This window comes from Eurytemora carolleeae, unplaced genomic scaffold, assembly GCF_000591075.1.
Source record: "Eurytemora carolleeae unplaced genomic scaffold, Eaff_2.0 scaffold25, whole genome shotgun sequence".
Taxonomy (NCBI): domain Eukaryota; kingdom Metazoa; phylum Arthropoda; class Copepoda; order Calanoida; family Temoridae; genus Eurytemora; species Eurytemora carolleeae.
Genome location: NW_019396037.1, coordinates 419,723 through 447,032, shown reverse-complemented (window position 1 = coordinate 447,032; position 27,310 = coordinate 419,723). Strand labels below are relative to the sequence as shown.

Below are 27,310 nucleotides of genomic sequence, written 5' to 3'. Positions count from 1 at the left end.
GAATGTATCTGTTATTGTCATCAACCTAAATTAAGGAAAACCTACTGAAATTATGGCAGTTCACTTTTCGTACATTTTGCAAAACATTTTCCCCTAGAAATGATTATTTTGTATATGCATACAGGGAAGATGGGAGGGGGGGTCAGAGAGGCTGACCGAGAAAGCTGGTGTTTACGCTTGTCTGGCAGTTTCAGAATATCCGTCCTCGCAGGGGTACATATCAAGGTTTAGGTTTAGATATTATTCAAGGTTCATAGTCAGGCTCAGGGCCAGGTGTAGGTTTAACAACAGGCTTAGGATCATGGTTCAGTTTTAGGGTTCACGGCTCAGGTTCAGCTGTTCATCATCTCAGGTGCATTTTTAGGTTTAGGTTCAGGTTCAGGTTCAAGGTTAGGTTCAGGGTCAGGGATAGATTCAGGTCTAGATTCAGGTTCAGGGTCAGGGTCATGGATAGATTCAGGTCTAGATTCAGGTTTAGGGTCAGGGATAGATTCAGGTCTAGATTCAGGTTCAGGGTCTAGGATCGATTCAGGTCTAGATTCAGGTTTAGGGTCAGGGATAGATTCAGGTTTAGATTCAGGTTCAGGGTCAGGGATAGATTCAGGTTTAGATTCAGGTTCAGGGTCAGGGATAGATTCAGGTTTAGATTCAGGTTCAGGGTCAGGGTCATGGATAGATTCAGGTCTAGATTCAGGTTTAGGGTCAGAGATAGATTCAGGTTTAGATTCAGGTTCAGGGTCTAGGATAGATTCAGGTCTAGATTCAGGTTTAGGGTCAGGGATAGATTCAGGTCTAGATTCAGGTTCAGGGTCAGGGATAGATTCATGTCTAGATTCAGGTTCAGGGTCAGGGATAGATTCAGGTTTAGATTCAGGTTCAGGGTCAGGGTCAGGTTTTCATCATCTTAAGGTTTTAATTCAGTTTCAGGTTTATTTTAAAGTTTAGATTTCAGGAACTTTTCCGAGGTAATTTTTCCAATGGACAACTTCTCCAGGTATTTCTCCATCTAGCTCTCTTCTACAAAACCAGGTTTCGTCTAAATCCAGTTTAGGTTTAGGATATAATATGGTTAGGTTTCCTAATGTCGGAGGATTAGTTTTACTAGTCATACCTAGTTCAATTGTTTCTCACTATTCAATTATTACAACCTATGTAAGATATGCAAACCTTTAGGACTATACACCAGTTCGATAAGGTTCATGGTTGGTTTTGGTTCAGCTTACGCTCATATTTCATCAAATCACACTATAATTTTTTATCCTTATATCTTTACAACCTAATATTTGAACTAGCGTACAGGATTAGTGGTTGAACTACGTAGATCAGCTATCTATTTCTTACTATTCATTAAATCTGGTCCTGATGTTTATGTTCTTAATTTTTTTAGAGGATTAGGTTTATGTTTCAGTATAGGTTTAGTTATATTACAGTTCAGGTTTATGTTAAGTATAAGTTTAGTTATGTTACAGTTCAGGTTTATGTTTAAGTATAGGTTTAGTTATATTACAGTTCAGGTTTATATTTAAGTATAGGCTTAGTTATACTACAGTTCTGGTTTATGTTTAAATAAAGGTTTTGCTATACTACAGTTCAGGTTTATGTTTAAGTATAGGCTTAGTTATATTACAGTTCAGATTTATATTTAAGTACAGGTTTAATTATGTATTGAATAAGGTTTAATTTTGTTATTGGGAATAAGTTTAGTTATTTTACCGCCTTTTTACCTACGACTCCCCTAATATAGGGACGATAAGTTACTTTACGTCCCTTGGGACAATTACGTAAAATAACCAACCGGTCTGCGAAGTTTTTGTAAAATTCCCATAACTTCCCTGTAGAATTGTAGAATTGCGAATAATCATATTATTTTGAAAAAGGTGTTAAATAATACTTTAGGTTAATTTTTAATTTAAGGTTAAATTATGTAAAATATAAAAAAAATATTTTACATAAAGTTTTCCTTAATTTACCATTGTCTAGTTGCGTACTTTATTCAGACAAAAACAACACATTAAAAAAAATATTACATATTTTATTAAAGTGTATTTATTCTCTTTAGATAAAATGTGTTTTTCAGAAGCCTTGTCTTGATGATTAGTGGTATAGTGACATAAAAGGTATAATCAAATCACAGAACAAGCTTAAACCTCTAAGGGACGGTAAGCTTAATTTCAATTGACTTTCCATGCAAAGATGGCAATGCCTGATTTACAAAAATTGTCTGATCACCTAGATTTCAATGTTTATAATTTCGAAAACTCATTATTTTCAATTGTGTTTTCTCTGCAAAAGTGACTTGTGCATTTCTACTGAAGGAAATCATGTAGGAATTATCAAAATTAAGCACTTTTAAACCCAGAAAGTCGAAAATATTTCCACATTATTTATCAGATTAGGGCTTCTAGGGTATCGTTGTATGGAGGGTTACATGAAATTGCGCTTACAGTCTCTTTAACATTCATCAATTTTTGGACAGAATTCTCATCATTAAAGATAATCCCCCAAAAACCGGTTCAACTGTTAAATGTTGATTTAAACCTAGTTCTCAACTTTCAATTTGATATACCCCCCCCCCCCCCCCAATCCTTCAATTTACTTGTATATCTATCTGTGATACCCCTTCACAAAATTTCCCCCGCCTTCAAAGAAGAAAGTTTGTCTGTTAAATCATCACTTCAGGGTTTCTTGGAAAAATCTGTATGTTCTCTTTCAGAATTTTATAAACATAGGAAAAGAAATCTGTGATGTCAGAGCGTTGTAAAATCAAGTTGATTGAATTTTTAGATTTTTTTGATTTTATAGATCTTCAGAGAATATTTTAACAGAAGGACGGCCCATTTCAATTTATTGCTTTACTTTTCATAGCTACTGTTATTGTGGAACATTTCAATTTATTGCTTTACTTTTCATAGCTACTGTTATTGTGGAACATTTCAATTTATTGCTTTACTTTTCATAGCTACTGTTATTGTGGAACATTTCAATTTATTGCTTTACTTTTCATAGCTACTGTTATTGTGGAACATTTCAATTTATTGCTTTACTTTTCATAGCTACTGTTATTGTGGAACATTTCAATTTATTGCTTTACTTTTCATAGCTACTGTTATTGTGGAACATTTCAATTTATTGCTTTACTTTTCATAGCTACTGTTATTGTGGAACATTTCGAAAGTCTTAATCCAATTCAACCAGTTAACTATACTAATTCATCTAACTATCTATATACTTTGCTTGTCTGTTTGTTTGTATCCAATATACGTCAAAACGGCTGAACCGATCACGTGGATTTAATGGTTCTGTCAATATTCCAGAAAGCTATGACTTTCGACTCCAATTTCTCCTATTAAACATAATTTTTCAGCCTTCTTTCTTAAATACTTTTTTGCCGGCATATACGTTTTGAATTAAAGTATTAAACAAACAAAGTTTAAAGATTGTTAAAATATAAACCAAAATAGAAGAAACCGAATGCCTCTAACTATGGTTAGTCCGGGGTGCGATAAGGCTAAAATTATATTTGGGACCTCACATGACCCTAGGAAAGGTTTATGAACGCTCAGAATTACAGTCTCAAAAAAATTTAGAATTTTGTAAAATTTTGAAAATCCACAGAAAAAAGTTGTAAGTTTTCAACAAATTTTATTGTTTTTTCAAAGAGAATTGCTAAAAGATTGAGGAAATAGTTGAGTTTTTGCCACAAAATCTAATTTGTTAATAGCTTTATCATTGGAACCCAATATCGTAGACCTTACAGATATTTCAAACAACGAATTTTGTCAGATAAAATAATCTAAGTTTGAAATTTCAAAAGTTTACACCATCAGTTTGCAAAGACATAGGGATTAGAAAATTTGAGTTTGGGGCAAAGTCTCAATTCCTTAAAAGTTGAAATAGAAAATGGGCGCGAGCGCGAAGCACCCTGATTATTTTAAATTTCTCAGGCTAGACATAATTAGACCTGTTTTCGTCTTACTAATCCGTTTCTCAAAAATATTATTAAACATTATTAAACATTATCAATCATTAATAAACATTATTAAACATTTTTTAAACCAATTACATCAGAGCCTGCACTTGAATGGGCTCTAAATATATCTTATTTCAAAATGTTTCCATAAATTTATAATTTATATATTTCTTTAAATATTATTCATCATTTTTGTAGATTTATAATCATTGCATGTAATTTTAAAACTTCATCAACATTATAAAGAATGCCAAAATCTTAAATCAAGTCATAATAGAAAATAGTTCAGATTTTTATTGATTTTTTTATTGATTTTATAGATTTTTATTTACTCGCAATTCAAATAATCATTATAATTTTAGTAACAGATTAGTTTCATACATATGTGATGCTTCAGGAGGCTTCAATTATTTTCTCTTAGTTTACTTTTTAAAAAAACATTGACTCTGCCAAAATATATAAGTCTGAACGATGTAAACTCAATCGTTAATTAACGAACAATTTGAAAAATGGTTCTGGTTTATATCGATGCCCAACTCTAATTTTAAAGTCCCTTAATGGTACTCGTTTCAGGTCGAATGGATTCAAAATTGCCTTCCAATTAAAAATTTGATATGAAAGGAATTGCATTTCCACAAACTCTGACTTTCTATAGAAATATAGAATATGATTCTTATACCTTTGCAACCCAATGTCGTACACCTTAGATATTTCAAACTTTGCGCTCTGTTAGATCTAATGATCTAAGTTAGAAATGTCCCAGGTTTATACGATCAGGCTGCAAAGATATAGGGATTAGGTTGTGACCAAAACTCAATTCCTTTTCGCAATAGACTAAAAATGTCTAATTTATCAGATTGAGAAAAAGACTAAAAATGTCTAATTTATCAGATTGAGAAAAAGACTAAAAATGTCTAATTTATCAGATTGAGAAAAAGACTAAAAATGTCTAATTTATCAGATTGAGAAAAAGATTAAAAATCTCTAATTTATCAGATTGAGAAAAAGATTAAAAATCTCTAATTTATCAGATTGAGAATGACTGATGTGAAGAAGACTAAACGAAGTAACTCGACCAAGCTGCTAGGTATAGCTAAGTCATGTGCAATAAGTTGGTTTGTATTTGCTTCTTTTTCTTTGTATTTTCTTTCAAGGTCAATATTCGGCATGAGTGTAAGAGCAATTTTTTTTAATTGTTTATTCTAAACATTTGATTTTCTTACAATATAACAAATTTTAGCCCCGAGAGAAAATATGTGCAAAAAATTGAACCAAATTAATGCACATAATTTTTTTTAGAATAAAAGTATTGCAAATTTTTAAGAAATGCAAACTTTAACAGCGTACTGTTTTGAAATATTGAAAGTTTTATTTTAAGTTTTAGAAACGATTATCAACCCAATGTTAGGTACTTTCCCAAAGGCATTTTCTCAAGCCACAACTTCCCCAGGGAAATCATCCCAAGTGACAACTTCCCAAACGTGCAATTTACCAAGCGGCAACTTCCCAAGTCTGTTCTGGCCCCAGCGCTAGGCCCCCCGAGCCTGTTAGTTGTAGTGTTCGGCCGCGGCACTCGGCCATCATTGCAGCCTGCGGCGCTTTGGAAGACCTAACCTATCCATTGCATGGGAAGTTGCCGCTTGGGAAATTGAACACTTGGAAAGTTGCTACTTGGGAAATTGTCACTTGGGAAGTTGCCACATAAGAAAAGGTCTTTGGGAAATTACCCAACTACAAATGCACTAGGAATGCTGGGTAAACAAGACCGTAGGACCAGCAGAGAGGAGAGCAGGACGAGTAGGGAGGACGAGGATGAGAACCAAGATTCAGAAACTCCAGATGTTCTCCCGATCCTACGAGGCTCCGCTAAGAAAAAGGAACAGTCCTCAACCAACGGTATCGTGATAAGATAAATTCTAATATTTAACTAATCAAAGTATTATTATCAGCCAACATATATTTCATTTAGAAGCTAATAACCCATTACTATCTCCAATCTTCGATTTTTCTTTTTTGTTTTCCATATTTCTTTTTCTTTCCAACCTGCACACTCTAGTATGCCAAGTCCATTAGCGTCTGATCCAATCAGGGTTCAGCCATGTGTTTGTTGTCTATTCTGAACCAATAGAAATTGCATGGAGGTAACATCTATCTTTCTATCTAGCTCAGTATCCAATTAGAGATAAGTCCTTATATCAGCAATTGAAATATTTACTTCTACTGAAATGTTAGTGCCCAGGTGCTTAACTTCCCCTGCCAATATGTCTCTAGCAACTGGAAATTAGTAGACTTGATAGTTTATGTGAATTCTACAAAACTTTCAATCCTCTTTTTTAAGAAAAAATATTTAAGACAACAAAAAACGTTAGTCCAATAATAGGGAAAATATGGGGAATAGATTCGGATAGAAAAGGACTAGAAACCTCTTCCTGCAAGTTTATGAGATTCCCCCTACCCTTTCTCAACTTGCCTGCAGGGGAACTGAAAGTGTTTAAAGATTAAAGATATCATATCCGACCGAGTGGGACAACATCACATTTATTTTTCAAAAACAACAAATATGGAGTCACCTTGCTCAACAAGTTTAAAGGGAATGGTCGCAGATTTAGAACTTAATCTGTTATTTATTTAGCGATCTATTCCTTTAAGAAAAATAAAAGATCATATTTTAAACCTAGTTCAAGAGTAAAATGGGATAGCTTGAGAGGTGTTCACTACATAATGATTAAATCTATTAGGTTGACGGACTCAATGCTATAATTGTATTTTAAAAGTACAGCATATTTTTTTTTAAGTTAAGATTTAATTGAAAATAAAAAGGCAATCCCAATGAAAGTGTTAACGTAATTATAATCCTTTTCATTCAAAATTTCTCAGATTATTCATTTTTTAAACCTTATTTAAGGAGCAATTAATTAAAAGAAGTATTCTGTATGAAATGTTAAAGATTTCAATTTCTGCTTGTTCAAATATCCCAAAATGTCAGGCCTACTTCTTAAATTGTTCAAATAAGTTTTATTTCTGATGCAGTCCGACCTTTTTTTAACATTATCCTCAAACATTACATACAAGGTTAGCCGCATAGAATGCGACTTCAGAGGGACTGTAGAGAATATTTACTATCTGTTTCCTAATATTCACGACTCAACTCTTACTTTTTTTTTATTTGCCATTTCATTTTCTAATCCATTAAAGGGACTGTTCACTTATTTAGGTATTTTGAGGGTAAACTAAATAGCCTATTAGATATTCATTGGCATTAGTCTTACTTTTCAAAGAGAACTGTGGCCGGAGAAAAAGCCGATTTATTATTCAGAATTCCAGGGCAATATATGATACATTTGCATTTACACTATTTGATGCTTTTTGTCATAGTCAGGGATTAAAATTTTCAAATATCAAATTAAACTGTAGTATCTATATAGTTAATTGTAAATATCTTTATTTTTTTCAAAATTATTTTTAAATTTTCCATTTTCAAAATATAACTTATTTTAAACATTTGACGGTTGGTACGTTTTCCCTACTCCTCTATACTTCATCACGTCCTTGTTTTTCATACCTCCTATTACGTCTATGTTTCTCTATCTTTCATCACATCCATGTTTCTTTATCCTTCATCATTTCCTTAATTCTCTATCTTTTATCACGTCCATGTTTCTCTATCCTTCCACGTCCAAGTTTCTCTATCTTTCATCACGTCCATCTTTCACTATCCCTAACAGGTTCCTGTTTTCCTATCCTTCATCACGTCCTTGTTTCCCTCCTTCAAGTACGTCCATGTTTTTCTATTCTTCATCACGCCCTTTTTTCCCTTTCCTTCATCACGTCCTTGTTTCTCTATCAATCATCACGTCATTGTTTCTCTATTCTTCATCACTTCATTGTTTCCCTTTCCATCATCACGTCCTTATCATCACGTCCTTGTTTCTCTATCCTTCATCAAGTCCATGTTTCTCTATCCTTCATCACGTCGATTTTTCTCTTTTCTTTTTCACGTCCTTGTTTCTCTATCCTTCAACATGTCCTTGTTTCTCTATCCTTCATCACGTCCATGTTTCTTTATCCATAATCACGTCCATGTTTCTCTATCCTTCCACGTCCAAGATTCTATATTCTTCATCACGTCCTAGTAATCCTATTCTTAATCACGTCCTTGTTTTTTATCCTTCATCACGTCCATGTTTCACTATCCCTAATCAGGTTCCTGTTTTCCTATCCTTCATCACGTCCATGTTTCTCTATCCTTAATCACGTCCATGTTTCTCTATCCTTCCACGTCCAAGATTCTATATTCTTCATCACGTCCTAGTTTTCCTATTCTTAATCACGTCCTTGTTTTTTTATCCTTCATCACGTCTATGTTTCACTATCCCTAATCAGGTTCCTGTTTTCCTATCCTTCATCACGTCCATGTTTCCCTCCTTCAATCACGTCCATGTTTCTCTATCCTTCATTACGTCCATGCTTCACTATCCTTCTTCATGTCGATTTTTCTCTTTTCTCTTGTTTCTCTATCTTTCATCACGTCCATGTTTCTCTGTCCTTCCACGTCCAAGATTCTATATTCTTCATCACGTCCTGTTTCAGATACGTTTCAGATACGTTTCCAACAATTTGACTCTAAGCAAAAGTTTTTTTTACACTCTACTCTAGTAAAAATGCAACTTTGAAAACTTTAATTATTATTATTTTCTTTTTTTATCGCATTACAACTCCTATTATAAGTAGAGGGTCTAAATTAGATTAGATTTCGTTGTAAAATGTTTAGAAACAAGTCAAAATGTCTATTGTCCGTCCTAGCTTTAAAAACAATTTCCATGAAATAAAATGATATTATTTCAAGTTTTAGTTTTCATCATGCGGAAAAAAAACAAATTTTATTTTACATTAAAAAATAAAAATATTGCTTCGATAAAATATTTCAAGCTTGATCAATTACTAACTTGTAGTTATTTTTTTTGGGTCAAAAATGTAAAATCAAAATCCCTTTTGGTATAAAAGTGGTCACTCGAATAAAGTGAAAAAGACAAATTTCTTGAAATGATATTCTGATTTAAGTCTCAAATGTGAACAATAAGTTGGCCGGAGAAATATTTTCCATGTTTGGGCTAAATTTTCAGGCCTTTCTATTTTATTTTAGAGACTACAGTAATCATTTTTAAATGTATAAATCAACAACTTATCAGTGTAAAGAATTTTTTGCATGTTACTTTGAGGCCCACTTAAAAATATTTGTCTTAAACCTTAGATATTTCAAACTATGAATTCCGTTAGATCAAATAATCTAAGTTTAAAATATCAAATGGTTACACCATCAGGTTGCAAAAATAAAGGGATTATAATTTGAGTTTGTGGCAAAGACTTAATCCCCTTATATATCTAGGAGTCGAGGGTGTACTGAGTTTGTTTTCCTTGACTCCCGGCTGCAGCATGAGACACTGTGTAGGTTCCGTCCCATCTCATGTCAATTTGAACACCATGGATGTACTGCTATATTTTCAGTAAAGGTAACAGTTTATAAAATTCATTCCATTTTCAGCTTAAAAACAGAATCATTCATGCACATGAGAACCATGCAACTCATGGAATAGGATATGAATATCAAAACTTTGTTTTAGTACAGTGGTCAGCATAAACATCAATACAGTGTCTGTTACTGAAACTCAGTATGCACTGTTAACCATTTCCAGCTATTTATCTTATTAATTCAGTATTTCCAAGAGGTACTAATCGTTCATGTTACAAATCACTAAAGTTTCAGTAGAAGTAAATATTTCCATTTATTGATAGCGCCGATTAAAGGATTCGTATATCTAATTGGATAATGAGAGATATAGAAAAATAGATGTTGCCGCCATACTATTTCTACTGGTTCAGAATAGACACCATGACTGAGCCCTGATCAGGCACTAATGGACTCGGCATACATGAGTTAAATTAAAATATTCTCTTTAAAACTTGATGGTGGAAACCTTTGACATTTAAAACACACACTATTTCATCTAACAGAATTCAGAGTTTAAAATATCTAAGGTCTGCGACATTGGGTTGCAAAGATAAAGGGATTGGAAAATTTGAGTTTGTGGCCGTTAATATTTTGTTTATTTTTCATATTTCAAACGTATTTAGTTTCCCAGATTTCCTAAATTATATTTTCTCAATTTTTCTCAAATTCACTCCTGGCAGCAATGTTAATTTAAAATGTGCTAAATTCTTTGTGGAATCCTAATCTGTGACAATTGAAACAAACTTAAGAATATTTTAATTACAGGTTTTTACAATAAAAAACAAGTTAACCCCTTTTAAGTAAAATTTTATTTTGCCAATTTAAAAGATCCGTTGAAAATACAAAAATGTAAGTGAATTTGAGCAAAGGAACGAAAAATGTATGGTGGTGCATGAGGGTTCCAAAAATTGATATTTTGGTTAATTTTTTACATTCTAATGCTTACTATTTAGCTCAAGTAATTCTTTAAATATTTTTTAAGCGTCCAAATTATCTGTCATCCGATACGGTTTATCTCAAACGCTTGATGTCGTTGTCGATATCCAATGTGGGCACTTTTTAATTTATGGATCAATACATGCTTGAAGTTATCCCTCCAAGGTATTATTATCACGGGATATCCAAGAGTATCATAAATGTATCCGTAGATCTGAATAAGATGGAGATCATTGCTTGATCCCGAGATTCATGACTTATGATTGAAAATCCAAAGAGAATAGAATATATATTAGAGTGGAATTTACTAGAAAAAAAGTGTAAAAAGGCCATTTTGTTGTACTGTTTCCATACTGCAGGTGTACTTCACATATTTGCGCTATAACACCTTTTGGGCCATGGAACATCATTTTATATAAAATCTAAAATTAATGTTAAAAGAAAACCAAATTATGAAATAGGCTGGTTTCATAATTGACCAATGATCATTTCACATAGACTTTATGACTTTCACTTTACAAACAATGATTTTCCGTTATAACTATAAATCTTTGTGAAAATCAGATGAATTCAACATGTTTACAAACACCCTAAAGTACTATTACGTAACAGCTGCAGTTTTTATGTTGGATTAAGCCCGCATTTTTATTTCTATTCTAAAATTGTATAAAATGTCGAGATGAGGAGAAAGTTTGCATAAAGTAGAAAAATTCTAATGCAAATTGAAACAGATTTAGATCTTGATGTTAACATGTAATATACTCTTGTTTTTCACAAGTTTTATATGTTTTCTTCTCAAACATTAGAATAAATTCAAAAGATAAAATCTAAAACATTAGGGTTCATACTTTAAAGGACTGCAGAGGTAATTTTAAGTGACCCCCCATTTATACAGGGGCATGTTACTGTGATAAGGCTCTGATCTCTTTTGTGAATAACAAATCGTGTCGCTTTTCTGCTAGGAATGGACATACTATTGGGCATTTTCTTGCTGATCTATTTTGTTGAATTGAATTGGAAATTGAATTGTATTGATATTTTACTGAAAGGAAGTGTTCACGAAAAATGAAAGGGTGTATATGCCTACAGCGAAAAATAAGCGCTTTTGATCGCTACTAATATTACTTCTATCTGTTCTGTCTATAATTGGAGAAAACGGTTAAAAACGACTCTTACCGAAGAACGTCATTTTCATATTTTCCAGGAATGTTCGAAAATCCAGCTCCAGCGAAATATTATTTAAAAAAAACAAAATCAAAACTAGAAAAATAATCGATGACTATTGGTTTTAATATCTGAATGATTTGTCTATAATTAAATTGATTATTTTACGATCCGAGTTGAATGTTGCAACTTTCTGAATTTGCATGGACGCTACGTTCTTAGGTATGAGTCGTTTTTAACAATTTTCTCCTTATTGACGCAACAGATAGAATTAAGATTAGTAGCGATCAAAAGCGCTTATTTTTCGCCGTAAGTCTTATGCCCCCTTTCATTTTTCGCGAACACTCCCTTTAAAGGCCACAAATTCCAAACATCTAACTAATTCATATTTAATTGCATGACTTGATGGCGTAAACCGTAAATATTTCAAACTTAGATTATTTATTCTATCATAAATCATTGGTTGAAATATTTAAGAAAATTAAGACTGAATTCCTTTAAGTTGACGGAATCTTGTTGAGAAATAATTTGATTAAACCTGCGTGTATTTAGGACATGTGCTGGCATCATAAAATGTGTAAGTAGGATATGTGCTGGCAATATAAAATGAGTATTTAGGGTATGTGCTAGCATCATTAACTGTGTATTTAGGGTATGAGCTGGCCATATAAAATGTGTGTTTAGGATATGTGCTGGCAATATGAAATGTGTATTTAGGGTATGTGCTAGTATCATTAAATGTGTATTTAGGATATGTGCTGGCAATATAAAATGAGAATTTAGGGTATGTGCTGGCATCATTAAATGTATATTTAGGATATGTGCTGGCAATATAAAATGTGTGTTTAGGATATCTGCTGGCATTATTAAATGTGTGTTTAGGATATGTGCTGGCAATATAAAATGTGTGTTTAGGATATGTGCTGGCAATATAAAATGAGTATTTAGGATATGTGCTGGCATCATTAAATGGCAATATAAAATGTGTGTTTAGGATATCTGCTGGCATTATTAAATGTGTGTTTAGGATATGTGCTGGCAATATAAAATGTGTGTTTAGGATATGTGCTGGCAATATAAAATGAGTATTTAGGATATGTGCTGGCATCATTAAATGTATATTTAGGAATGCTGGCAATATAAAATGTGTGTTTAGGATATGTGCTGGCATCATAAAATGTGTAAGTTTGCTAACTACCCTCATCCCAATGTTCTACCGAGCATGCCTACAAGGAAGAAGACCAAGAGCCGGGACGGAGAACCCGATAATTCTATCGGAGATGAGACAAGTTCGTCCTGTACTAACGGCTCCCTGGAGCAGTCCCTGAAGCCAAGAGAAGAGAACTCTAATCCGTCAGTAGAGGTTCAAACAGAGATAAAACTTTTCCCCGGAGTTCTTTCTAAAAATTAATTTCGATTCTTTTTTAATTTAGAACTTTTGAAAAAATGTTCATTAATTTTCCTGATTTTTATTCAACGCAGATTTTAATACCAAAATTTTTCGAAAGATTTTTTGTAATCTTTTGAAATTTCGAGATAATATGAATTTTTAATGCTGGTACAGATTTCTTGTTGAGATATATCTAAAAGGGCCATTAATTATTTAACTGCTTTTGAAGTATGATACAATCTTATTTTTGTTTTTAAAACTTGGATAAAATTATTATTTAAGAAATTACAATTTTTGTGACAAAACTCAATTTCCTCAATTTTTTATCAATTCCCGTTTCTGATTTGTATAATCTTAAAATGTTTAATCAGCGAATAACTCAGAGATTTAACAGATAAGACAAGAGTGTTGAAAAGATGTATCATGAACTTGCATAACTTTAATATTCTAACTTAAAGGGAGTGTTCGAGAAATTATTTATGGGGATCGCTACTTCTATCTATTGCGTCTATAAGGAGAAAATTGTTAAAAACGACTAGAATACCAAAGAACGTAGCGTCCACACAAGTTCAGAAAGTTGCAGCATTCGACTCGGATCGTAAAAAATCAATTTAATTCCAACCAAATCATTCAGATGTTACAACCTATAATCGTCGATAATTTTTCGACACATTCGTTTATAGTTGATATCTCAAAAAAATTACTTGTTTTATTATAGACAATGCACTTAAAACGCCGATTAGTTGGCCGCCAGGTGGATCTGCTCTCGATGCTCTGAATGATTCCAGGTGGCAGAGACACCTAGCGGAAAAAATCGTCGTTTCAAGTGCATTGTATACAAAGCAAATAAAAAATATTATTAAATATCAACTATTTTTGCTTAAATCTTATTTAACCCCCATTTATAGATTTACAACGGTACTCTTGTATCCATACTTCAAATAATTCTGGATAATCACATGTTTAAATATAAAACAGCGGATAAACAAGAATAACTTTATCTTTCATCAGTCAAAGGTTTAAAGGGTAACGTTGTGAATTGAACATGCCAGTCAACAAATGGGGTGATATTTTAAATTATGTCACTATATTTCAAATAAAGGGGTGAGAATCGCCCTAGCTGAGTAATCGATCAATGAATTATAAATCAAAGTTTGAAGGTTATATCATATTGTGAATATTTAAAACCAAGACATTATTTTTAGTTATGCTAGAGAATTCATTTTCTTAAAAATATTATAAATAGTCAAATATTTTAGCAAAATTTCATCTTAAACCATCAAGCATGCACATTGTAAACTGCGTAGATAAACATTTTAAATTTGAAAAGATCGCAATTTTGTTATCAAACCAAATATGGTTGAGTAGTATAGCGCTACCCAAGTTATCTAACCCAATATTGTTGAGTAGTATGCGCTACCCAAGTTATCCAACCCAATATTGTTGAGTGGTATAGCGCTACCCAAGTTATCCAACCCAATATTGTTGAGTAGTATGGCGCTACCCAAGTTATCTAACCCAATATTGTTGAGTAGTATAGTGCTACCCAAGTTATCCTACCCAATATTGTTGAGTAGAATAGCGCTACCCAATTTATCTAACCCAATATTGTTGAGTAGTATAGTATGGCGCTACCCAAGTTATCTAACCCAATATTGTTGAGTAGTATAGTATAGCGCTACCCAAGTTTTGCAAAGTTTAGAGAATGTATAAAAACAAATAGAACGAATTAATATAAACAAATGAAACAGTGCTTAAACTTTGCCTCCACAAATCCCGAAGCATGTATAATTCAGATATTTCTTTTTCTTGTATATTTGCTGATTACTCTAAGCGATTCGAGCCTTTATTATAGGACGTCATTAGAAAACACTTTTTATGCAATTCTTTAAACATTAATTCAGCAAATAATAACATGTGAAGATGGTCTCCGATGACTCCGTTTTGCTGCTAAAAACCTGGCTCCCCCAGCTTAATTCCGTTGTATATTTATGTTGGGTTGAGAGGGGAAGTATGTGTCGGTTCTTCAGTTTGATTTAATTTCATAAACAAAAGAAAATATCGTTTTAAAGAGTTGTCACTTATATAAGTAAACTGAGCACAGTGTCACTAGATTGGGTTGTTAAATACCCATTAAGGCTTTTTACAAACTATATACACACATTCTACACTGTCAGCTGGGATTAGAATTATCAGCTTATCTGGGTTTACGATTATCAACTTGTATCTAGGTTTAAGATTATCAGCTATAGTATCTGGGTTTAAGATTATCAGCTTGTATCTTGGTTTAAGATTATCAGCTATAGTATCTTGGTTTAAGATTATCAGCTTGTATCTGGGTTTAAGATTATCAGCTTGTATCTGGGTTTAAAATTATCAGCTATACTATCTGGGTTTAAGATTATCAGCTATAGTATCTGGGTTTAAGATTATCAGCTTGTATCTAGAATTAAGATTATCAACTTGTATCTTGGTTTAAGATTATCAGCTTATCTGGGTTTAAGATTATCAGCTTGTATCTGGGTTTAAGATTATCAGCTTGTATCTGGGTTTAAGATTACAATTAATTCTTAATATTCGTAAATATGTTTCAAAATATTTAGTTCGAAATTATATGAAAGCTAATTAAAAAAATGTCAGGCTTTTCTAAATCAGAAAATGTATCCGTGTAAAACAATGTAGTATTTTCAAATAGAAGTAGATTTATTCATATATATTAGAAATTATATTGTTTTTTGTAAAAACTAAAAAATGACTGTAATCGAATCCAATTGTAAATCGAAACCTTTATCCATCCTTAATAAAATTATATGTTTATTATGTCTATTATTTGTACTGATGAACTTTACTTTAATGCTAAGTAATGAGTTTTCTGCAAAAATGAGAGTAATCTTATTAATCAAGGACAACCGTAGTACATTTGAATTTCCGAGCCGGGTCAACTTTCCCGGTTCCAGTTTGTACTGTTCCTAGCTCTATGGACAGGACTTGCCGGTGCAACAAGGTTGACGCGGTCCGACTTTATGCTTCAAATAGGTCGAATCTACTTTTACTAAAGGGGCAGAGCTGCGTGTAATGACTAGCTTGGGAACCCAGCGTTGCTAAGGGTAGTCATAGTTATCCGCGCTTTTTCGTACATTACAACTCACTTAACTTAGAATCTTAAAACCAAGCTAATAACATTCCCGTAGGTCTTCCGAATTCCCCAACCAAAATTTCAGGCAAATCTTTCAGGGGATGCCAAAGTTATTATTGGACAAACAAACAGACAGAGAGAAGATTACCATTTTGTATTTATAGATAATTAATTAATATGAAATAGTGGATTAATATTCGTCATTTTTTAATTAATCCGTAATATGAGATCAAAACAAACAAATCTTTAAACGTAACTTTTTAGAATACTAGGGAATCTTTCACAGAAATAATTGATTTAAAGTTTAAAATTAGAAAAAAATAATATGGGATAAAAATTCCTTTTTTTTTACTTTCTTTACGTTAGAAATTTTCAAGTTAGCAGATATATAAATAAGTTAACCTATATACAGGATATCTGTAACATTTTTGCAACTGTAGGATTTACGTCATTTAGATGTTGCTATGGAGTTAAACAGAATATTTTACATACTTAAACACTTTCAGACAAATAATTCGAATAATAAGAAATTATACAAAAATTAAAACTTTCTAGATATATTTAATACAAAGGTCTATGGATAGGCTATCAAGGCGCTTGGCGACAATTTTAGATTTTACTGCTGTTCTGAAAGTCGCCATTTTGAATCGTCTCAAATTTTAGCGCTTTTTGTTTAAATTGGAGCTTTTTTTAAAATTATTGAATGTCAAACAAATGACCCGGTAAAAATTTGTCAATTTTTAAGGTCCAGAGAACTTCCCTGGGGATATGTACGTTGCCACGAATATATATTTTTTATTTGACGTTTCTTAGATACAAACGGACACGCAAGGAAAGTATATATATATAGATGGAACATCATTGCTTTTTTAAAGCATTTAACAATATCATTAACAATGAACTCAAAAGATAATTAGTAAAGATTAAAAATCTATCAGGGTTTGAACGTTATCTGAGGGCTTGGCCAAAAAAATGTTTAAATGTAAAGTAAAATCTTTCTTAAGAATGTAACCCTACCGACAGGCTACATATCTGATTTCTGCTGATGATTCGACCAATTCCTTCATGGGCTGCATACGTAATTAATTGTAAGCAAATCTACATGAACTGTTACCGTAGATATGCAAATGTAATTGTTGGTAAGGTTTAATGTACTATACTATGATGCAAGCTGTAGTAAATTTTGAAAAAATATAAATTTACTAGCTGTAGTACCCGGCGTTGCCCGTGACATTTTAGATACACTTTAAGGGAAAAAATTTGTTACGGGCTACCCACAGGGTACCCATGGGTTTCTTTTAAAAATCAACCAATTTGGTCTAGCCGTTTTGCTCGCTATAGATAACATATTTATATATATAATATATATACAAGAAGTCTGAGATATTCAGTAAATGCAGAGACAAATATATATATATATATATATACACTGGGTAAGTAAAAAAACCCGAGAAAATCGATGTTTAAGAAAACAAAATTAATATTTTGTTTGCTTCGGATTTAAGGAATAAACAAATTAAATTGTGACAAAAGAAAATTCTAAAAAATGTAAATCAATTAATTGCCTTTTTGAAGTCATAACTGCAGTTCTAGCATATTTGAAAACATTTACTGCAGATTTCCACTTTGATTTTTTTTGCTGATTTTTATATATATATATATATATATAAGTGAATATCGAGCATTATTATTAGTTTAAATTTTCCAGGAAATAAATATTTTCATTCGAATTTTTAAAACCTCGTTTCAAAAAAAAATTTCGGAAATCTTTAGATCGTGAAATATGTGACGTCACTGTTGTGAATCGGACATGTCACTCATTAATGAATTGTCACTTAAAATTAAATTGAATCACTTTGCATTTTATTTATTCTAAAATTATTTAAAATGAATATTTTTATTAGTCCCCGTTATTACTAAATAAAATCTTAACAATAATCATTGTTTGCAATTTACGTACATAGATGAGGCATGTACAAAAAACATACATTAATGTTTTCATGTAAATATAATGAAAAACTCAAGACAATTTCGAAGTAAGCTAATCTAAAATATTTCCTCACAAATTAGTTTTTACACTCCCTGTCTGCATTAAACATTCTTCGGTGTTTGAAATTCCTTTTGACCCAAAAGAAAACTGTATATTTCATTGTAGAGTTTAAATACTCAACTCAAAAATGGCCACTAACGACATGGCCAGACTAATCAATGATCCCTCTAATTTTCGAATCCTTATATCTTCTCGACCTGACAGTGTAAACATCTGATGTTGAATAATTCGAAAATATGATTCATTTTCATGTCGTGACGGATTCCACCACAATACTTCATTGGTCTACAATGAAAGATTCTGGAGAAACAATTCGCCGCTGGATAGATTTCATTCAACAATTTGACTTTACGGTAACTCATAGATCAGAGTCCGCGATTTAAAAACTTCGGCTCAAGCCGTAATTGCTTAAGCCCAGCTTTAAAACCCAATCTAAAATCCAACTCTGACGACAGCTTGCGTCACGTGATTGACAGCTGCAAGATCTTCGGCTCAACTTAAGAAGTAAGGCCTAATTAAAATAAAACCGACCTTGGTTGATTTTAGTGGAGAATAAGGCTCTATGTTGTGTCTTTTTCGCATAAAACCCGGAATGCGCCAATTCCTGCCATGAAAATCTGCCAAATAGAATATTAAACCGGTTTTTTGAACTCAAATCTGTGGAAAATAAGATGCAGCTTGAATCCGAAAGCTCAAGCCGTAAATAATCGCTGGTGGTAATATAAATATTAATGCAGATCTCATCTCCAGAGCCCGTCATATGGATGACCTCCCCCCTCCCCCCTCTGATGCAAATTTTATCAAACACTATATTAACCCTATAAACACACCTCTTTTTAAATCCATTTTTCAAGGGCTTTTCAAAAATGTAATTTTTAGATCTGTAGTTTAAAAAACAAAAGTTTATGGGCTATCTTAATCCATCCCTGCTGAGGTACTTGAAAACCAGGATACGTTCAGGGGGGGGGTTAATTCCCCCCCCCCCCCCTCCCTCTAAATTTCATGTTTGATGTCCAAATATGACAAATGATTCATGGAATGAAACATGGGGGTGGTAAAATGTAGAGATAATTGAATACTCGTATAGATAATTAGATAAAGGCATGCCCAAAAACTTAATATTTTTTACAGACCTTTTAGCTAATAAATTGAAAACCTTCAAATTAGAAAATTGTCAAATGTTTGCAGTCAACATCCTCGAATTCTCTTTATATAAAGGAGAGGTCGATTGAGTACATCTGAGGTAAGCTTTACCTCTTCGTTTCCTTTCTTTATGTGTAAAACCTAAAGACTGAACAAAGGATATCTTCTCCTGTAATACACTTCATTGTATGTAGTATACACAGTTATATATAGTGCACCCTTTGAAGAGTAAAGTTTCCAAACCAGAAACAAAGACACATTTGAATAATATTGTATATATATGTAAATAGTCTGGGATACACTTGTATCTTCACTTCCGATCAATCCCAGAACATCTACGGGCTTTCCGTATAATTTACTGGGTGTTTAATTATGTTGAGAGTGCCCCACATCATCTACAGAGTCTTCAAAACAGAAACAAGGTGTTCCACATCATCTACAGAGTCTTCAAAACAGAAACAAGGTGTTCCACATCATCTTCAGGGTGTCCAAAACAGAAACAGGGTGTCCCACAACATCTTCAGGGTGTCCAAAACAGAAACAAGGTGTTCCACATTATCTACAGGGTGTCCAAAACAGAAACAGGGTGTTCCACAACATCTACAGGGTGTCCAAAACAGAAACAAGGTGTTCCACATCATCTACAGGGTGTCCAAAACAGAAACAAGGTGTCCACATCATCTACAGGGTGTCCAAAACAGAAGCAAGGTTTCCCACCATTTACAGGGTGTCCAAAACAGAAACAAGGTGTCCGAAAACATTTACAGGGTGTACAAAACAGAAACAAGGCGTCCCAAAACATTTACAGGGTGTCCAAAATAGAAACAAGGTGTCCCAAAACATCTACAAGGTGTCCAAAACAGAAACAGGGTGTCTTACAACATTTACAGGGTGTCCAAATCAGAAACAATGTGTTTTCCACATCATCTACAGGGTGTCCAAAGAGAAACAAGATGTCCCACAACATCTACAGGGTGTCAAAAAGAGAAACAGGGTGTTCCAAACATCTTCAGGGTGTCCAAAACAGAAACAGGGTGTTCCACAACATCTTCAGGGTGTCCAAAACAGAAACAGGGTGTTACACAACATCTAGGGTGTCCAAAACAAAAAAGTCTAAACTTGTTTCTCTCACTCTTTTTTTTGTCATAAAAGTACTGACAGATGTAACAAAATTGTGCAAGTAGTGAAAAAAGCTGCAGAATTATTTCTGACTTGGGTTTCCCAATATTCGGTCTTGTCTTCTTTCGAAATTAATTTCAAATGAATATAAATATGAATCTAAATATAAATGATCTCCATCAATTCTTTACAATGGAAAGAGATCAAAGGCTTTATACGCTTTGAGCAGTATTTGATTCCAATCCTCATAACACTTATTTTTATTTAAACAGTCTCTTAAAATGAAAAATTACAAATATGGAATTAGTGTAGGATTTCTCCTGTGGAAAACATGTACATGGCTTCAATTTCCTGAATTAGATATTTAATATTTTTTTATAATATTGATGAATACAGAACACAGATACACTGCAACAAATGATGAACTGGGGGTTAATCGTTTCCCTAGAAACAACAGATATGCCCTTTGGCGGGGGCGCAGCTCATGGGCAGTCGTAGTACATTTGAATTTCCGAGCCGGGTCAACCTTTTTGGTCCCAGTTTGTACTGTATCGGCCGGACATTGGGTTAGTAAAGCAGACACTCGAAAGGACTAGCTGGTGCAACAAGGTTGACGCGGTCAGACTTTGGGTCTAATTTACTTTTGCTAATAGGTCAGAGGTGCGTGAGCTATCACTTTTGTGAGAGGGGGGGGGGGTGTTTCAAGGGTTTGGGGGAGGTGAAACTAGACCCCCCCCGTGTCGAAAACTTTCAGTTTTCTGCATCCTTAAATATATAGTATGATGGACCAAACCTCTGTAGTGTAAAAAAAAGTAGATGTTAGTTCCACATTTAATTTAAAATATATTTCGGTTTTGGTTGACCCTCATTAGTTCTATCGATATAATAACCATCAAAATGGATAAAAAAAAAATTGTTAAAAACCACAAACAAAAAAGATTATTTAAAAAATTGGGCTGTCAAATGGACAAAAAAAGGGAAACGAACTCCGATCATGAGATGGAAAAAAGATAATTTGCAAATATTCACTTTTTGAAAAATGTTTTATATGACAATTATTATTCCTTGAGATTGTTTCTGTCAGGAAGATTAAAAACAAACTGTTTAGATGTATGTGCATAAATAAATGTAGATAAACTAAGTCTGATTTCCTTTTTTCAAGTTAAAAAAGGTGAAAATATTAAGAAATTCTACTAAAATGAAATTTTTTTCTTTTATTGGGAAAATTTGATAAATGATGGTCACAATCATGATCATATCAGATTAGAATGAGGGGTAGGGCGAAATATGTTGAGGGGGGGCGGCGAAATCAAGTTCGCCCCCTCGTTGCGCCACGTTACCCTTTGGGTCAAGAAAATGGAAACCCGTTTAAAGCTAAAAAAAATTTTACTTTTTTTCCTTTCAACAATAAATGAAAGTTTTCCTCTCCCATATATCACACAATGTCAAGTATTGTAAAATATTTGAGTCTCACGTTAAATATTTGTCTGAAACTCTAGCGTGTCAAGAAATATCCAATATTACATTCTTAACTCGATTAGCTTGAACACACAGAGAATATACTCAACTAGCTGTGTCGGTGAGCTTGTCATGTGACCTGTTGTAGAGCACTTGACAGAAATCTGGTGAGAAAACTTATAAAATTAATGACTGTCCCTGAGAACACCCAGGGTCCAGGCAAATGTCAAATCTAATATCCGCTCCCTTCCGTTCCTTTTACTTTCTATATCCGGGGTTCCTGGACCTTATTCATCCTATATCCGGAGTTCCTAAACCTTATACCTTCTATATCCGGGGTTCCCTGACCTTAAACATTCTATTGTTACCATGGAATCAGCATATCCGGGGTTCCTGGACCTTATACATTCTATATCCAGGGTTCCTGGACCTTTTGAATTCTACATCCGGGGTTCCTGGACTTTATTCAATCTGTATTTGGGGGTTCCTGGATCCTATTCATTCTATATCCGGGGTTCCTGGACCTTATACATAATCCAGGGTTACTGGACCTTACTGATTCTAGATCCGGGCTGGAATTTTTATACTCTATATCCGGGGTTCCTGGGCCTTTTACATTCTTTATCCGGGGTTCCTGGACCTTATACATTTTATATCCGGGGTTCCTAGACTTTATTCATTCTATATCCGGGGTTCCTGGACCATTCGTTCCATACTCTAGGTTCCTGGTTCACTTAATTGGAACACATATTAGAAAACGAATAAAAAGTAATCATTTAATTTTTTTTTGGGGGGGGGGTGTATTCCTTTCTTAAAAAGTAATTTTTGAACAAATCTTAGTTCTCTATAGGGGTTCCAATTTACATTTAATTTTGTTCAGATTGTAAATCTAACAATTCCAGGTATTTTTTATTAGTCTCAAAAAAAATATTCTTTTCTCTACAGTTTTTTTGAAAGTTTGCTGTCATCAAATTGAATCTAGAATTTAGCAATGGTATATATTCGGTTTTTAAATTACTGTAACGTAGTACTGTAAACTTACACTGTACAGTTTATTTTTTAAGTTATTGTGCTGTACAGTTTACTTTCTAAGTAGTGTTGTACTGTTTATTTTCTAGATAATGCTGAACAGTTTATTTTTTAGATAATGCTGTACAGTTTATTTTCTAGATAATGCTGTACAGTTTATTTTTTAGATAATGCTGTACAGTTTATTTTCTTTGTAGATAGTGCTGTACAGTTTATTTTCTAGATAATGCTGTACAGTTTATGTTGTAAATAATGCTGTACAGTTTATTTTTTAGATAATGCTGTACAGGTTATTTTCTAGATAATGCTGTACAGTTTATTTTTAGATAATGCTGTACAGGTTATTTTCTTGGTAATGCTGTACAGGTTATTTTCTAGGTAGATAATGCTGTACAGTTTATTTTGTAGATAATGCTGTAGAGTTTATTTTCTATGTAGTGCTGTAGAGTTTATTTTCTATGTAGTGCTGTACAGTTTATTTTGTAGATAATGCTGTAGAGTTTATGTTCTATGTAGTGCTGTACATCTAGGGGTATCTTTGTACGGACCAATACAACCAGCCAGGGACATCAGATGAGCTAAAACAAAACATAGATTTAAAAAACCTAATCATTCTCATAGAAAAAACTTTAAAACACACGATTATAAGGTTTAGATTAGATTAGATTAGGTTAGGTTAGATTACAAGCTGTTAAAAACCAATCACAGGGACGAATACAGGAATTTATTAGAGGGGAGCAACAGAATCATTCAAACTCTGAGTTTTTGCCACAAACTATGATTTTCTTATCCCTATATCTTAAGAACCTGATGTCGTAATCTTTGATTTTTCAATCTATGATTTCTTTTCGATCAAATATTCAACGTTTACACCATCAGGTTGCAAATATATTGTAATTGGATTGTGGAAAACGCACAGTTCTTCAGGGGAGAAATGCTCTCCGGCTGTATCCGACCCTTTTAATACCAACAAAGGAGTTGAGTTTTTGCCACAAACTCTAATTTTTTAATCCCTACATCTTTGCTAGCTGATTGTGTAAACCTTTAATATTAAAAACTAAGATTATTTGATCTATAACAATTCACATTTTGAAATATCTAAGGTCTACTACATTGGGTTGCAAAGATATAGGGATTAGAAAATCAGAGTTTGTGGCAACAACTCAATTCCTTTCATTCGCATATTTTTAACTTTGACGTCACGTAGCCGTCGGGTATTTACTGCATAATTGGGAAAAATCATGACAGACTAGCATAATTAGGATTGCATCAGTAGGAACTAAAAAACGATGGAATGATAATCATCTGAATGTTTTCTGCATAAAGATGTCACAAAGGACTTTTGTAATTTGTGCATAAATAAACAAAAACTAGCTTGGTAACCCAACTTTGCATGGAGACCTAAACAAATAATCAAATTAAAAAAAAACATTCTAATTAGTTACTCAACCAAAATGTGAGGCAAATCGGTCAAGGGGTTCATGAGTTATGATCTGAAATGCAAAGAAACAAACTTTTATATAAAACATGTTAGAAATAAAGTACAATATATAATATTTAAAGGAAAGAAAGAAGACGACAATCGTTCCACTATTTTCTGATTACCACTGTATGAATATGGTCCACCATGTTGGTACAACTGACCTATATATGTTTGTTCATGTGTAGAATGAAGAAGATGTGTGAGAGGACCTATACCCCAGATACCTACATCATCTCCACCATGCGTTTCCTTTATAGATTTTAACAATTAGAACGATAAATGAATATTCGTGACCGAATTTTATGAATTTGAGCCAGGTCTAGAGACGTTTCAACCGCGTATACTTGAATCGTTGATTTAGGATTTTATAAATACACCTGTAGAGTGTAGAACTATAGAGAAGTATTTGATTCGACGGTAGATATAGTTCAACGACCTATATTTGATTCGACGGTAGATATAGTTCAACGACCTATATTTGATTCGACGGTAGATATAGTTCAACGACCTATAACTTAAATTCATTAAATACAGTCCCAGAGGTCAGAACTATTCCAATGTGAACTCGGTATCTCCATCTTATGCAGACTTACGAATTAACATCATTTTAAAGTGGCACTATCGTACAACTTTTAATTGAGAGATCATGAGGATTGATCCTCCAATTTAAAAGTGTCCACATTGGATATAGGGATAAAAAATACCAGATCAAGACTATGCACACAAAAGATCCGAGCTCTGAAGAATGTCTTTGTCTTTGTTCAAAATTTAAAATAGTCGAGAAAACCACAGTTTTATATTGCTTAAAAACTGCTGAAGCAGTTACACCAATTTAATTCGGAAATAAATTTGAAATAATAATTATTTATTATTATCGTTATTATAAACGATAATGTTTTGTTATTCATATTTAAATATTTTCTCCTGAAGAATTATATTAATGATTATTAACTATAACGAAATTTTATTGGTGGAAAAAATATATAAATTTAAGACGTCATACTGAATAAAAACTTGAAATATACGGTCTATATTTATCAAATTACTCACATGGATGTACGGTCTATGTACGATCTATATATCATAATTTTCTGATTTCCAATTTTCATGTTTATAGATGATTTAAGTCTAATTGACATATCGTTAGGAATTGATGGACACGCTCTTGAAATTCAAAATTCTCAAGAAATTCTAAAATCTGACATTTTAATTTTAAATCTTTTTTAAATCATGGTATATTCATCAAATATATGCGTAGCAATTATTTTAGTAGAAAACCTTCTAACAAGTATTTGACATTTCTGAAAATACATTAATTGTATTTTGTATTTATACATGCACGTGTATCATGTATAATACAATCGTCGTCGTATAATGAATAAAATAATAGCGGCTTTCTATTTATTTTTTTTATTTTACCAAGTTTTTAAACAGCAAACATGTAGACAAACAGAAGCTGTCAATCAACAAGGGTATAATGCAAGGAATTGCGGTTGGGGTCTGTCCTAGTGAACGATTTTTGGACCCCCCCCCCTCGTATCACTTTTATACATGCTTTCATCAAAATTATTTTTATTTATTTTTTATTATTTTAGGNCTACAGTCTCTTTAATAGGTATATTATTCATACTTCATCACTTGAAATTACGCCTACAGTCTCTTTAATAGGTATATTATTCATATTTTATCACTTGAAATTCGTCTACAGTCTCTTTAATAGGTATATTATTCATACTTCATCACTTGAAATTACGCCTACAGTCTCTTTAATAGGTATATTATTCATATTTTATCACTTGAAATTCGTCTACAGTCTCTTTAATAGGTATATTATTCATACTTCATCACTTGAAATTACGCCTACAGGATAGGATAGAAAAGAAGAGTTACCGTTTTCAAGGGAATCCCACTTGGTTGATTGTACGCATAATGGGCAGAATCTCCTTCAGCTAAAATTACAATTATTTGTTAAAAAATACAAATATTTTAGTACAATAGTACAATTTTTGTTAAAATTGCAAATATTTAGTGCAATAGTACAATTTTGTTAAAAAATACAAATATTTTAGTACAATAGTACAATATTTGATAAAAAATACAAATATTTTTGTCCAATAGTACAATTTTTGTTATAAAATACAAATATTTTAGTACAATAGTACAATTTTTGTTTAAAAATACAAATATTTTAGTACAATAGTACAATTTTTGTTAAAAATTACAAATATTTTAGTACAATAGTACAATTTTTGTTAAAAAATACAAATATTTAGTACAATAATACAATTTTGTTAAAAAATACAAATATTTAGTACAATAGTACAATTTTTGTTAAAAAATACAAATATTTTAGTGTAATAGCACAATTTTTATTAAAAAATACAAATAATTTTTAAGTACAATAATACAATTTTTGTTAAAAAATACAAATATTTTAGCACAATAGTACAATTTTTGTTGAAAAATACAAATATTTTAGTACAATAGTATAATTTTTGTTAAAATTACAAATATTTAGTACAATAGTACAATTTTTGTTAAAAAATACAAATATTTTAGTACAAAAGTACAATGTTTGTTAAAAAGTACAAATAATTTAGTACAATAGTATAATTTTTGTTAAAATTACAAATATTTAGTACAATAGTACAATTTTTGTTAAAAAATACAAAGATTTTAGTACAATAGTACAATTTTTGGTTAAAAAATACAAATACTCTAGTACAATAGTACAATTTTTGTTAAAAAATACAAATATTTTAGTACAGTTATTTTTAAACATTTTTGTAAAATCATTTTTAAAAACGTTTTACTTCGTACTTTCAAGCAATTACTTAGCTCCATTGATCAAAGCCCCCCTTTAACCCCTGACATAATACGATTACCATTGAATAAAGATTAGATTAATCTGAAGATTGATAAA

General features: G+C 32.3%; 2 protein-coding genes and 2 long non-coding RNA genes across 4 annotated transcripts in view; 2 read left to right on the top strand and 2 right to left on the bottom strand.

The window, feature by feature from the left end:
• Positions 1-238: 238 nt before the first annotated feature.
• On the bottom strand, positions 239-896 carry LOC111699300 (protein TsetseEP-like; the record flags this gene model as incomplete). Its single annotated transcript, XM_023469944.1, has 1 exon — positions 239-896. A coding segment is annotated over one exon (564 nt), but the record flags the coding sequence as incomplete, so codon positions are not given.
• Positions 897-2,056: 1,160 nt separating this feature from the next.
• LOC111699352 (uncharacterized) lies at positions 2,057-5,875 on the top strand. Its single transcript, XR_002764729.1, has 3 exons — positions 2,057-2,117; positions 5,002-5,057; positions 5,717-5,875. It is a non-coding gene; the product is annotated as an uncharacterized LOC111699352 (long non-coding RNA).
• A 3,481-nt stretch (positions 5,876-9,356) lies between these two features.
• LOC111699345 (uncharacterized) lies at positions 9,357-12,842 on the top strand. The gene is made up of 2 exons (XR_002764728.1): positions 9,357-9,480; positions 12,736-12,842. It is a non-coding gene; the product is annotated as an uncharacterized LOC111699345 (long non-coding RNA).
• Positions 12,843-23,206: 10,364 nt separating this feature from the next.
• Positions 23,207-27,310, bottom strand: part of LOC111699421 (alkaline phosphatase) — a gene marked incomplete at its 5' end in the record, with an annotated part of 30,590 nt that continues 26,486 nt past the window's right edge. The window contains 3 exon segments of the mRNA XM_023470098.1: positions 23,207-23,482; positions 24,549-24,636; positions 26,278-26,336. Of these exon segments, the coding sequence (XP_023325866.1) occupies positions 23,406-23,482; positions 24,549-24,636; positions 26,278-26,336 (224 nt within the window).